At 44.3% G+C, this 15,531-nt stretch overlaps 1 protein-coding gene across 1 annotated transcript in view; it reads right to left on the bottom strand.

Annotated features, from left to right (window-relative positions):
* march1 (membrane-associated ring finger (C3HC4) 1) overlaps positions 1-15,531 on the bottom strand; it is a 493,069-nt gene that overhangs the window by 78,690 nt on the left and 398,848 nt on the right. Inside the window, exon 5 of the mRNA XM_039757996.1 lies at positions 6,675-6,754. Within this exon, the coding sequence (XP_039613930.1) occupies positions 6,675-6,754 (80 nt within the window). The remainder of the gene's footprint in view (positions 1-6,674; positions 6,755-15,531) is intronic.

Raw genomic sequence — 15,531 nt, 5'->3', positions numbered from 1 at the left:
TTTCTCCTGCCTGTTCTTTCATTCCGTCTAACTGCGTGAGGTTATAGGGGTAAAGAAGGGAAGGGGTGAGGAAGTGCGGCACTGAAGTAATGGATCGGAGTTGTACGTGTATGGGATTTGAGGTCTTTCAGTTAAGACGACACTTAATAAGGAATATGAAGGGAAAATAATGACACTATAGGCCCCATTCACAACAAAACGCTGTGCATTGTGCACATGTGTACAATCCCAAAGTCACAAAATCCAATTCAGGGTCAAAGGGGAGCAGGAGTCTACCCAGCAGCACTGTAAGCAATGTAGGACCGAGTCCTTGTGACAGAGCGTCACAATTTTCACTTGTTTTAGTCCAATTTTGTTAGTTGTCCTACTACACTTGCTGAATAAACAGGCCCTAGCCTAATGTATACCACTTTTGTAAGTCGCTTTGGATACAAGTGTCTGCCAAGCAAATGTAAATGTTATAGAAGGGAAGCACAAGTGTAAATAGTTAGGAGTTAGTTACCTAGAGAGGGTATGGTGCAGGGAGTTGCATCAAGGATGGACCAGGAGGAGAGTGGAGATGATGATCATCATTAAGAGAGAGGGTCCAGTGCGAGTGTAGAAATCCACTACAGAGTGAATGGTGTGCATGTATGAGGTGTTGTGTATCACAGGTGTCCCTCCAGTCTCAGCTTTCAAATCCTGCCTAAAGACTCACTACTTTAGTTTAGCATACCCTGACTAGAACTGCTGATTAGCTGTGCACACTGCATCTCTGTGGTTAGCCATTAGTACCAAAATGTAAGTAATGTGATACTTATAAACTGTCACTAACACTCACCTATTCTGTTTCTCTTCTTGGTATCCCCATGTGGCACTTGGCGCCACTGATCTACTGCCAAGTTGTTTGCCTGTCATGGTAAAGTCATCTCAGATAATGGAGGACTGGAATCATAGGGTAGAAGGGGCTTTTCATCTGATTGGCCAGCCCAGTACTGGCTCTGCTATAAAATAGCCAATAGTGGGGATGAGGTGTGTTGGCCAAATTCTGTCCAACTTGTCTCTCACTCCTTTTCTACAAACTGGCCATGGTTCTACAATTAACTGATGGACAGATATTGTTCATTTTCATTTATGTTAATTGGTTTCTTCTCTTTTGATGTATTTGAACAAATCTGTATCCTTAGCTTAGCTTATCTGAATTCAGCACCGCTGTGAGAAACGCCTTATTGCTGGAATTTCTGTACATGTGACTAATTAAATGAGTGACAATAAATTGGATGAGGTTATTTAATGGCCGAGTACTAAAAGGGGTCGGTATTTGGTCCATATATCATCAGATTATGATAGGAGCTGCTGAACAATTCAGAGAGAGCAGCAAAAAGTGGGTGATGTGCAAACTGTCCTCAGATTTAGGTGAATAGTGGATCTGACGAAGGTGTAGGAACAGAGAAGAGTGAAAGAATCAGAGACAAGTGCTTTGAGGGGTAGTCTTCTGAGGAACCAGGAAAAATGGAAGATTTGAACTATTTGCAAGCGGCTTACCTCTGATCAGTCGGTGCAATCAGTTTTTAAGCCCGAACCTTTAGTAATTTCTAGGACTTATTTATTTCTTCTTTCTATTTTTTGTATGTGCCACTAAAGACTTCCTTCACTGTAGTTCTAAAATGTCCAAGACATTACGTTCTGATTTGACACTGAATATGATAAAGAACAAATTGTTTTTGCACCAGTGGTGTGTCTCATTCCCTTACCGGTACTCGGCTATGAACTACAAGATGCCCAGGGTGTAACTGTTGCTGCATTTTAGCGGAACCGGATACCAAATTCCTGCACCGAACACAAAGGGCCTACCGATGCACACATTTGTGGTATAGTGGGGGTCCACGGCCTCAGAAATATGGCCATTTTTGTAAAATCCAGACAGCCGTGTCAGTCTCCATGGATACGATTGCACGACCACGGGGAGTTAAAAGGGTAATTGGGGCGAGTCGCACCTCCACGTGCGGGTGCACTCTTTCTCAATTGCTTCATCGGCTTCCTGCGGCGTGTGATTAAGGCGATGCGCCCACGGAGCTGTATATGTACGGGCTGGCACAGGATGGGTGAGGGAAAGAGAAAGAGCAGAAGGCAGAGTTTTAAAGACGTGAAAGGCAGTCATGGGTGGATGATCTGGCCAGCTGGATGGAGAAGGCAGCATGAGCTGGGGCCCCATGAAGGAGCGCAGGCTTGTTCACCCCACTGAATAATCGAGTAGAGTGGGGCGAGCAGGACAGAAGACCTCTCAATTGTAAAAAGGGGCAACCGAAGGAAAACAGGAGGCGAGCCGATCTCGGACAGAGATGGGGGTCGGGAGAAAGGAGTTCATGCTGCTGAGTCTCTGCTGCCTATGCGAGTGATGGGTAAGCCAGGGAGAAAGAGAAGGAGGTGGGCTGAGTTCGCATTTTAACCTCTGATTTTAACAGATTTATTTATTATGGATTTTATCTTTGGTTTTATGGATTTATTTATGCACTGTCTTTGAGAACACTGCACTGTGGACACCTTATGATTTTGTTTTGCACTTTCCACATTCCCCTGGCTTCATCTGAGATTCGTCCTCATTTGTCAGCTCATCTTGGTCATAACTATCAATGGTGTTGGTTCTACAGACTCCCACATGTGAAGAGGGAGTCTGGAGGGGACCGGCATCATCACAACATTCACATTCTATAAAACGTACGGCAGCATCAGGTGTGAGGCAAACGATTAACCTTGAATGGGGTGCCAGTCAATTATAGGTCATTATAAAGCTCCTTAGTTGTTCTTACTTGAGAACTCAGTGGTTTTTATAACCTACATTAACAAAAAATATGTCTGTGTGTCTATCCAGTTGCTTTGCCCCTGTCATTCCAACAGATGGCGATTCACAAACATTTGTAGTAGTGCATTATATTATATTATATTATTTATATTTTATGACAAATGAAATGCCTTTTATTGCTACATGCATTATAAAATACCTTCCAATAGATAGTGCACTGCAAACATTAAGACTGAGGTTTACACTAATTACAGGTAGCACAATTATTATGGTCATAAGACAATATCCATTGGCGTCTCTGTGGATTGTTGTATAACCTGAGTGCCAGTCTCTTAATGGGTGAATGACCTACTTTATAAATGTGGCTCATTTTTGACATATTACTTATTTAGTACAAATTACTTTAGTGTATTCCTGCTGTTTTTTGGGGGTTTGTATTCTTGATTTACTTGTTTTTCAGCAGTGCAGTGTTCATTAGGAGCTAGCGTTTATCAGACAGGCGCTCACATGTGAATTTTTGCAGTCAGATAGATGAAGTAAAAGCACATATGGACTCCTGGAAAGGACACAGTAGTATCTTATTTTTTCAGGTGAGACTGAGGGACAGACACAGTAGGTCTTCAATGTTATGATGTCAATCCTTTATTCATTTTTCTTCTGTTCCCTGTTACTTTTGGAAAAGCATGTGCGATGTATGGGGAGTTTGTTTCTGCAATTTAAATTTAGATCAAACTTTGAATGCTTACATGAATGAGAGATTTCACTTTTTGATTTTGAATACGTTTGCAAACGTTTCTGAAAACACGTTTTCACTTTGTTATTGAGTGTTGATTGATGACCAAAAATGACAAATTTATCAATTTTAAATTAAATCTACAACACTAGAAAGTGTGTCGAAAGTGAAGCAGTCTGAATACTTCCTAAAACCACTGCATGCAGTTAAGTTTAAGTAGCTCTCCATTCTTTACTGCAATGCTCACTACCACTAGAATAATTTACAGGATGTCTCCAAATTGTGACAATTCAGTTCTTGGACAATGTACTGTCACCTGTGGAGCCGTTAAAACTGGCATGTGGTAAGAGAGAGGTTAGGAGCAGGTGCTGATACAGCGCATTGCTGCACCCACCACACAACAAACCAACTCAGGATCCCAGATTAGGACCCGAGTGCAGCCATGCAATGGGTGACACCTCAGCACCGTACTCGTTCAGATGGAGTGGAACAATGTGAGGTTTTTTTTTATGGTGGCTGGAGTGCCAATTCTGCCATCAATACCCATGTTTTTCCCTGCAGGTTGGATGGCCTACATGCAGATTAACGTCATACCCAGGGCGGAGCAATTGCAGGTTAAAGGTCTTGTTCAAGGGCCCAACAGAGCAGAGTACCTTTTGGCATTTTACGGGATTCAAACTGGCAACCTTCCGCTTGCCAGTGCAGATCCCTAGCCTCAGAACCACCACTCTACCTAAGCGGTAAGGATGCTATGAAAATATTAAGTGTCTGTGAGTGGCATAAGAGGATCAAGGAGTGGCGAGAAGATGTGAACGTCACAAGCAGATCATCCACCATGTCAACGCTCCAAGCCATAATGTGCTCAGTGTTCTCAATGACTACCTGGCTAAGAAACCAATGATCAAATTGGATTATGTAGCCTATTCACCTGACTAAGACAACGATTTCCAGACATTTCTGACATCCAACATAATGTGACAAAGAAATTCAAGGGTATTGCTTCAATGAAATGGTGTGGTGGGTGTGAGTTGCTCCATGAATTTAGAGCGACCAATCGAGTCAGGGTGGTTCACCCCCTTTAAATTTAGCACAATTGTCCAAGCAGGGTGGGGAGGTTCTGTGCAATCCTCAGGAGTCCAGGTGTTTTTCCAGCAATGGCAATGCATAGCTACGGAAGGAGATGACAGCGAAGATGAGAGTGGCCGCAGATATGCACACATTTTCTCCACAGGTTCATTCTGGGCATTAAGTTGTCACATGTCGTGCACTGGTGGGGCCTCATCTGGAGTCCTGTGTGCAGTTTTGGTCTACAAAATGGACATAGCAGCACTAGAAAAGGTCCAGAGAAGAGCGACTAGGCTGATCCAGGGGCTACAGGGGATGAATTATGTGGAAAGATTAAAAGAGCTGAGCCTCACAGCAGTTTAAGAGGTGACATGACTGAAGGGAATTAGTCCAGACTATTATTTAAAATGAGTTCATCAAGAACACAGTTGGGAGCTTGTGAAGGTTAAATTACGCACGTTCACACAGAGAACCACAGACACTTGGAATGAGTGGTCAAGTAGTGTGGTGGACAGGAGAACTTTAGGGACTTTCAACACTCGACTTGATGTCATTTTAGAAGAATTAAGTGGACAGGACTGGTGGGCTTTGTTGGGCTGAATGACCTGTTCTCATCCAGATTGTTCTAAAAACATCACCTTGCAAGTATAAATATGACTGCCGTCTTCCTGCACCAAACATCCTTGCCCTGATATCCATTTATGTTGAGCACCTTTACATTCTGTAGCACTGCCAGTGATTAATAGTTTGGACAATCAACCGTGACACAATACAGACCCTTTATGGAACAATGCTGAAAAGGACCAAAGCTAAATTAATTAAGATAAATATCATCAATTCTAATTTTTTTTTTATAGTAGTGATATTTAGAACAAAATGGAAATGCCAGAAAACAAAGCAAAGCACAAACAACAGCCGCACAATTCAAAGAGCAAACTCACCGGCAGACTTCCAAGTCCTCATCGTCGTCATCCTCATCATCATCAGTGTGTAACAAGTCGCCTTTCCTTTGAAGATTAAAAATCAGTGGCTTGTTGTGAGCGGATGCATCTGGTAAACCATCTGCACAAAACTTTGAAGTAGCCTTGTCTTCTTCGGGTAACGAGGAAGACTCGGGGTACATAACCAAGGCATTGTTCGCCGCGTGGTTTCCGTTCCTTTGGGCCGACTCGAGTGTCGTCTCCAGAGAAGACTGCAAAGATGACGACAGCCTCCTTCGACTGCTCCCTAATGACTGCTTCTGTAAGTGCGTGGGCACAGTCGAGTTGTTGCTCTGTGGCTCCTCTCCTCCCTTGCCACCTAGAGGAGCCAACTGCAGCCTGGCGGGCGCAGGGGATTTGTCCTGCACCTTGTTGGCAAGAAACCGTCTTCTACCTTTCCTTGGAGGCTTGGCCCTCTCCTGGCTCCAGCTTTTCTGTTTGCCCCAGCGGGCATCATCCGAGGAAGAATCTGTATCCTGGTGGGTATTTGTACCCCGTGCTCGGAGATGCTCCCGACGGGACTTCAAAACTTTTTCCTTGGGCTGCCTTGCCACGTTTGCATGTTCGCAGTTTGGGCAGAGCTCCTGCTTTCTGGGTGGCCGTTGTTTGATCTCCCTCTTCTCGGCATCCCTGCCTGTATGGGTTAAGACCACGACAGGTGTGCCCGCCTCGGAGTCATCTTCCTGTACTGCCTGAAGAACAGCAGGCCTTTTGTTTGCGTTTATTTATTTATTAATTTTTTTGAGTTTATTTAGCAGAACGACAGCAGCAGCAGCAGCAGCAGCATGCCAACATGGAGAATGGAAAGTGGGAAAGAGAAGGTGAAGTGATAGCTCGACAGAAATGGCAAAACAAAATTTTAGTGAAAAGAAAAGAAATCAATGGGTTATCATACAGGTGGATTATTTCACATGGAAAATTATAGTTTATCAAATACATAGCACAGACATTACTTCAATTTTTCATTTGTCACCCTTTCAGCCATTATCAGTTTGAATGTCGTCCACAGAACGTGCATTTGACGCTACATGAGACACTACAGAAATGAGAAACGCTCCAAAGATATGAAATACACCAGCAGCATGGCTTCATGCGAATTACTGTGAGCACCAACCTGCAGATATCCTGAGTGGAAGGGGTGACAGACGTCCGGGACTGACTTCTGGGCGCCGTTCCTGTCGTCGGACTGCTTGCCTGCAACGACCAATCATATAATTTGACCTTTTTCTTGAAGAACGGCATTTCTGATCATGTAGCCTCTCCTGACTGTGCATCTAGACCTCCTTTAAATTCAAGATGTGACCATAATGCAGGCGGCTCTTACGGTAATTAAAGGAGAGAGAGAGAGAGAGGCAAAAAAAAAAAACAGAACTTTATTTATTTTATTTTTTTCCTGCGGTGACTAACAGTGAAACTCGTTTTGAGGAAGAAAATGAGGCGAGAAGTTTAACTCTTCAGCTGCCTTCGTCGGCTAAAAATAAATCTGAGTCATCTTTTGAACTGCAAAACCACCTGACAATTTCTGATTAAGGGAGGTCTTGATGAGATAGACGGTTGGGCAGAATCGCAGATTGGCTTTCCGAAGGACAACTTTGGAGTAGGCAGGGGGCCGTCGACGAGGCAGCATACGGAGAATTCACCTCCCATCGCTAGACAGAATGACACTGGACAGAGGCCAGCAATGATCCTTCCTTCACCTTGGCCTGAGAGCATCTATGAGTACACCTGCACATTCACAGGACTGGTGGCTTTAGGTCACCCACTGATTTTAGTGGCTGCTACTGTCACAGCAGGAAGGTGGCCTTAAGATTTGTGTGGAATATTTCTGACTAGGGAGGAAAGCCTGTAAGCTGTCCCATGGTGGAGTGTCCCAGGCTGGGTTTCTACCAGCACCTAATTACATCTAGCACTGGTGAGGCTGGTCACTTTGGAGTGACACAAGCTGTGTTTCTGCTGGCATCTAATTATGTCTAGCAGTGGGTGGCCAGTCACTTGGAGTGTCACAGGCTGGGTTTCTACTGGCATGTAATTATATCCAGTACTGGATGAACAAACACCTTGGAGTATCACAGGGTGAGTTTCTACCAGCGTCTAGTTAGGTCTAACACTGGGCGGCCCATCACTTTAGAGTGTCCCACTCTGGATTTTTGCTGGCATTTAATTATGTCTAGCAGTGGGTGGCCAGTCACTTGGAGTGTCACAGGCTGAGTATCTACCAGAGTCTAGTTAGGTCTAACATTGGATAGCTGGTCACTTTGGAGACTCCCAGATTGGATTTGTATTGGCACGTGATGATGTCTAGCACTGGACGGCCGGTCACATTTAGAGTCACAGGCTAAGTTTCCATTAGTGTATAATTATATCCAGCACTGCATGGCTGGTCAGTTTGGAGTGTCCCAGGTTGGGTTTCTACTGGCACACAATTATATCCAGCACTGGATGGACAATCATCTTGGAGCATCCCAGGCTGAGTTTCTACCAGCGTCTAGCTCGTTCGAAAACTAAATGACTGGTCACTTTGGGGTGTCCCAGATTAGATTTCTTTCGGCACATAATTACATCTAGCACTGGGCATCCAGTCACTTTGTGGGTCCCAGGCTGGGTTTCTGCCGGCATCTAATTATGTCTAGCAGTGGGTGGTCAGTCACTTGGAGTGTCACAGGCTGGGTTTCTACTGGCATGTAATTATATCCAGTACTGGACGGACAATCACCTTGGAGTATCACAGGCTGAGTTTCTGCCAGCGTCTAATCAGGTCCAGCACTGGACGGCCAGTCACTTTGACAGTCACAGGCTATGTTTCCACCAGTATATAATTAAGTGTAGCACTGGGCGGCCATTCACTTTGGAGCGTCCCAGGTTGAGTTTCTGCTGGCACACAATTATAGCCAGCACTGGATGGACAATCACTTTGAGGGTCACAGTATTTGTTTCCACTAGTGTATAATTATATCCAGCACTGGATGACCGGCCAGTTTGGAGTGTCCTAGACTGGATTTCTATTGGCACATGATTACGTCTAGAACTAAACAGACGGTCACTTTGAGGGTCACAGGCTACGCTTCCACCAGTGTATAATTAAGTGTAGCACTGGGTGGCCATTCACTTTGGAGCGTCCCAGGCTGGGTTTCTACTGGCACACAATTATAGCCAGCACTGGATGGACAATCATCTTGGAGTGTACCAGGTTGGGTTTCTATTGGCACATGATTACGTCTAGAACTGGACGGCCAGTCACTTTGACAGTCACAGGCTATGTTTCCACCAGTATATAATTAAGTGTTGCACTAGGCCGCCATTCACTTTGGAGTGTCCCAGGTTGGGTTTCTATTGGCACACAATTATATCCAGCACTGGATGGACAATCATCCTGGAGTGTACCAGGTTGGGTTTCTACCTGCTTCTAATCAGGTCCAGCACTGGAAGGCCAATCACTTTGAGGGTCACAGGCTTTGTTTCCACTAGTGTATAATTATATCCAGCACTGGATGACCGGCCAGCTTGAAGTGTCCTAGACTGGATTTCTATTCGCACATGATTACGTCTAGAACTGGACGGCTGGTCACTTTGACAGTCACAGGCTATGTTTCCACCAGTATATAATTAAGTGTAGCACTGGACAGCCAGTCACTTTGGGGTGTCCCACACTGGATTTCTGCCAGCGTCTAATCAGGTCCAGCACTGGGTGGCCGGTCACTCTAAAGCAAAGTTTCAATGGAAGCGGGTCTGCCTCCCTCCTGTGCAGAACCACTCTCCCCGAGTATCTCACCCTCGGGATTTACAGCGGGTGCCCAGACTCTAGAAACAGGCAGATGTTATTCCTGTAGCAAAAAGTCTGAACTTGGGCTGTTTATAAGAAACGTAATGATTTATTTCATAACTTACAAGTACACAAAAAACAAGGAGAATTGCATCAAATAGTAGAAATATAAATAGAAACATGTTCTTCAATTTCAACATTTAAAAACTTAACATTCTCGATTGTAACAGAAACTTGTCATCTCTCACCTGCTGATTCAAGTCCACAGAAGGCTCCATCTCTAGAAAAGGACTGAAAATCGGAAATTTTGATTTGATATATTTTGTTAAAATTGTCTTTTCACATGACCCTTGGTGGGTTAGCCATTGTACAGCACCCCTGGAGCAAATTTCCAGTTAAGGGGTTCTTGCTCAACGGCCCAACAGAGTAGCATTCCTCCTGGCAGAAGCAGGATTTGAACCTTCTAGATACCAGTGCAGACCCTTAGCACCACAGCCACCAAATAACTTCACATTCATAATCACTGACCTTGAAATAGTCTAAAATAATACCCCATAAGCTTATGTTTGATATTTTTCATTATTAACCCTTTGGGAGTGGCTTGTAGATTGCTAGGACCACCAATAAAGAATCAAATGTCAAACACATTAACGTAGTTGTGATCTGCACCTTCAAAATAGCATAAAACGACCCTCCACATTCCTGTCCCCATTTTTTTTGAAGTTTTGTGAAAAGGAGCAACTTTGACCCCTCGTACCCTATTATGGGCTGAACCCCTGGGGGTTGTTCGATGTGAAACACACACACACACACACAACTTCAAGTCCTTCTGATCATTTGTGTTGAAGACAATCTATTTATCATGAGGGTGTAATTGTTTTGTCATTTCCTGACCCTCTTCATCCAGACCAGGGATGCACTGGGTTGCCTGAAGTTATCCCGGCTAACATGGGGATCAATGCAGGAACAAACCCTGGAGAGCGGCTCCGTGGTTTCAAAAGAGAGGCCAGATTTTAAATAATCCATTTGGCTGTGCCACTCTCTGTGGGCGCACTCACACGGCCGCGGGGAGCTGATGAGGTAATTGGGGCGAGTCGAACCTGCACGTGAGGGTGTGATCGTTCTCAATTGCTTAACTCTTTCAGGGCTGATGTCAACTTTTGTCGAAAGGATCAACTGTAAACTGTGACAAAACCAACCGTTATGTTTTAGTTGGACTCTCGTTGTTGGAAGGAAAGTTAGCTTCATTGGTTTGACCGAGATTTCCTGCACTTGTGTGAGTAGTAAGGCACAAACAAGAGCAAAAATGGCACTGACATAAGGCCGAGAGAGCAAAGAGAATGAAGCTAAGGATCTATGTTGGTATCCATCTATGATCGAATCCCCATCACTGCCAAAAGAGATCCTACTCTGCTGGGCCCTTGAGGAAGGCCCTTAACCTGTAATTGCTCCAGGGGCGTTGTACAATGGCTGACCCTACGCTCTGACCCCAAGGGGTATGCGAAAACTAAGAAATTCCTAATACAAGAAATTGTACACTCACCTAAAGGATTATTAGGAACACCTGTTCAATTTCTCATTAATGCAATTATCTAATCAACCAATCACATGGCAGTTGCTTCAATGCATTTAGGGGTGTGGTCCTGGTCAAGACAATCTCCTGAACTCCAAACTGAATGTCAGAATGGGAAAGAAAGGTGATTTAAGCAATTTTGAGGGTGGCATGGTTGTTGGTGCCAGACGGGCCGGTCTGAGTATTTCACAATCTGCTCAGTTACTGGGATTTTCACGCACAACCATTTCTAGGGTTTACAAAGAATGGTGTGAAAAGGGAAAACATCCAGTATGCGGCAGTCCTGTGGGCGAAAATGCCTTGTTGATGCTAGAGGTCAGAGGAGAATGGGCCGACTGATTCAAGCTGATAGAAGAGCAACTTTGACTGAAATAACCACTCGTTACAACCGAGGTATGCAGCAAAGCATTTGTGAAGCCACAACACGCACAACCTTGAGGCGGATGGGCTACAACAGCAGAAGACCCCACCGGTACCACTCATCTCCACTACAAATAGGAAAAAGAGGCGACAATTTGCACGAGCTCACCAAAATTGGACAGTTGAAGACTGGAAAAATGCTGCCTGGTCTGATGAGTCTCGATTTCTGTTGAGACATTCAAATGGTAGAGTCAGAATTTGGCGTAAACAGAATGAGAACATGGATCCATCATGCCTTGTTACCACTGTGCAGGCTGGTGGTGGTGGTGTAATGGTGTGGGGATGTTTTCTTGGCACACTTTAGGCCCCTTAGTGCCAATTGGGCATCGTTTAAATGCCACGGGCTACCTGAGCATTGTTTCTGACCATGTCCATCCCTTCATGACCACCATGTTCCCATCCTCTGATGGCTACTTCCAGCAGGATAATGCACCATTTCACAAAGCTCGAATCATTTCAAATTGGTTTCTTGAACATGGCAGTAAGTTCACTGTACTAAAATGGCCCCCACAGTCACCAGATCTCAACCCAATAGAGCATCTTTGGGATGTGGTGGAACGGGAGCTTCGTGCCCTGGATGTGCATCCCACAAATCTCCATCAACTGCAAGATGCTATCCTATCAATATGGGCCAACATTTCTAAAGAATGCTTTGAGCACCTTGTTGAATCAATGCCACGTAGAATTAAGGCAGTTCTGAAGGCGAAAGGGGGTCAAACACTGTATTAGTATGGTGCTCCTAATAATCCTTTAGGTGAGTGTATATACATATATTTATATCTGTATATATATTGTAGGAGACGGCTGGCAGCTCAACCTGGCTGGGATGCCCCTGAAATGGAAGGATGTGTCCTGAAAAAGCTGCCTCCCCCAAGGCGCTAGATGGCAGCTTCCCTGCACTGCAGCAGTGCCCCAGATTATGGGACATGGAGTTCGGCAACACAGCCCTGCTGGGTACCGCGGGTGCTGCCAGGGGATGCTGCGGGAAGAAGGTGGGAAACAAAGTTCTCACTTAGCCCAGAAGTACTAGGGGATCACGAGAACGGAAACCCTGAAGTACTTCCGGGCTGATCAAAGAACTTCTTCGTCTGACCATCTGACGTGAATGGAAGAGGAGAAGCACTTCTGGTGCAAGGACTTTATAAGGGACTGCTGAAGACCCAGCGGGGAGCCAGAGTCAGGTGGAGGTGGACAAAGTTTGCTGGGAGGTGTGGAGGAGAATTGAAGAGAGAATTTTGTATTGTTTAAAGGTTATTTACCTGTGTTATATATACAGTATATAAATATTTCTAGCTGCGTAAGCCCGTGATGTAAAATGAAATGCAGAGTCGGCTGTTTCATTTTGCGGATGTGCGCGCCCTCTTGTCTGTCAGTGGCTAAATAAATTTAACTTGGGACCGCCCTGCCAGCTCTTTGAGCTTCAAGCTGTAGCCTCGTACTTCTGGGATGGACAGATAGACACACACACTTCCACGTGTGGACATTTATATGTAAGATATGCATATATGTCTATCTATCTATCTATCTATCTATCTATCTATCTATCTATCTATCTATCTATCTATCTATCTATCTATCTATTGTATTATATAGTGCCTTTCATATCTATCTATCTATCTATATTGTGATAAACAGCTGGGTTTCTTAACCCGGCCAGGACAACTTGCTGATGGGACTGGGGGAGAGAGCTTGTACGAGACATTACCTCCTCTGGGTCGGCAGAGAAAGCCCCGCTAGCTTAGCACAGTGCCACAGGCTTGGAACTTGGAAGCTCAGTTATTTACTGTATGTATACAGTGTTTCCGGAAAGTATTCACAGCTCATCACTTTTTCCACATTTTGTTATGTTACAGCCTTATTCCAAAATGGATTAAATTCATTTTTTTCCTCAGAATTCTACACACAACACCCCATAATGACAACGTGAAAAAAGTTTACTTGAGGTTTTGCAAATTTATTAAAAATAAAAAAACTGAGAAATCACATGTACATAAGTATTCACAGCCTTTGCTCAATACTTTGTCGATGCACCTTTGGCAGCAATTACAGCCTCAAGTCTTTTTGAATATGATGCCACAAGCTTGGCACACCTATCCTTGGCCAGTTTCGCCCATTCCTCTTTGCAGCACCTCTCAAGCTCCATCAGGTTGGATGGGAAGCGTCGGTGCACAGCCATTTTAAGATCTCTCCAGAGATGTTCAATCGGATTCAAGTCTGGGCTCTGGCTGGGCCACTCAAGGACATTCACAGAGTTGTCCTGAAGCCACTCCTTTGATATCTTGGCTGTGTGCTTAGGGTTGTTGTCCTGCTGAAAGATGAACCGTCGCCCCAGTCTGAGGTCAAGAGCGCTCTGGAGCAGGTTTTCATCCAGGATGTCTCTGTACATTGCTGCAGTCATCTTTCCTTTATCCTGACTAGTCTCCCAGTTCTGCTGCTGAAAAACATCCCCACAGCATGATGCTGCCACCACCATGCTTCACTGTAGGGATGGTATTGGCCTGGTGATGAGCGGTGCCTGGTTTCCTCCAAATGTGACGCCTGGCATTCACACCAAAGAGTTCAATCTTTGTCTCATCAGACCAGAGAATTTTGTTTCTCATGGTCTGAGAGTCCTTCAGGTGCCTTTTGGCAAACTCCAGGTGGGCTGCCATGTGCCTTTTACTAAGGAGTGGCTTCCGTCTGGCCACTCTACCATACAGGCCTGATTGGTGGATTGCTGCAGAGATGGTTGTCCTTCTGGAAGGTTCTCCTCTCTCTACAGAGGACCTCTGGAGCTCTGACAGAGTGACCATGGGTTCTTGGTCACCTCCTGACTAAGGCCCTTCTCCCCCGATCACTCAGTTTAGATGGCCGGCCAGCTCTAGGAAGAGTCCTGGTGGTTTCGAACTTCTTCCACTTACGGATGATGGAGGCCACTGTGCTCATTGGGACCTTCAAAGCAGCAGAAATTTTTCTGTAACCTTCCCCAGATTTGTGCCTCGAGACAATCCTGTCTTGGAGGTCTGCAGACAATTCCTTTGACTTCTTGCCTGTTTTGTGCTCTGACATGAACTGTCAACTGTGGGACCTTCTCTAGACAGGTGTGTGCCTTTCCAAATCATGTCACATCAACTGAATTGACCACAGGTGGACTCCAATGAAGCTGCAGAAACATCTCAAGGATGATCAGGGGAAACAGGATGCACCTGAGCTCAATTTGGAGCTTCATGGCAAAGGCTGTGAATACTTCTGTACATGTGCTTTCTCAGTTTTTTATTTTTAATACATTTGCAAAAAATCTCAAGTAAACTTTTTTCACGTTGTCATTATGGGGTGTTGTGTGTAGAATTCTGAGGAAAAAAATGAATTTAATCCATTTTGGAATAAGACTGTAACATAACAAAATGTGGAAAAAGTGATGAGCTGTGAATACTTTCCGGATGCACTGTACGTACAGGAGAGTCACAACTCAGGACTCCCACAACTCTTTGTATAGAGAATCACTTCTTCCTGGCTTCAGTCTTCTGGCACCCTGATTAATAATTAATAATGCAAGGATAAATTTCATAGAAAAAGTTTTTTTTTTTTTGTTTTTTTTTTAATGCATTATATGTATAAGAATTAGTTTTAATGTTAAGTACAAATATGTCCCAGCCTTTCCCTCTACAGTTCTACATTGTAATTTTGGAGAAGGAGCACATGGACACGCTCGGGTGTTAATATTTATCTGATATTGACTGTGAGTTTCCGAGCCATTCACTGGTACTTCACATTTACAATAATTTACAATAAGACCTGTGACATGCATGTTGTGCAATGAGTCAGTGGTGGGAACTGAACCAGCATCTCAGAGGCTTGCAGTCCAAAGCCTTGCCAGGTCTCAGCTGCCTACATCCATGCATTTCTATGCATTTTTATCACATAGTAAGTGCTGTGCTGTTATATAAGATGATGGCACAAATGAATGCTAATCATGTTGCTTTTGCTTTAATGAAGATGAAGCTCGTGAGCCATCCAGAATGAGACAACGCTGACACATCATCTGGACATGTAATATGCATGATTCATTTATAGTGAAGCCGAGAAGCAAAATGTTTTATTAAAGTTCACATGCAAAGGAAAAGAAGATCTCAATGTGATAAGCTGCTGTATGTTAACAAGGAAACTGCAAATTGGGCCGTTTGATCGTGTTAATGTTACATTGGCCTCTTAAATTACTAAAAATGAGAAACTGTGATT

Source organism: Polypterus senegalus, chromosome 7 (genome assembly GCF_016835505.1).
Source record: "Polypterus senegalus isolate Bchr_013 chromosome 7, ASM1683550v1, whole genome shotgun sequence".
NCBI lineage: Eukaryota > Metazoa > Chordata > Cladistia > Polypteriformes > Polypteridae > Polypterus > Polypterus senegalus.
This window is presented reverse-complemented; position numbering and strand designations above follow the sequence as displayed.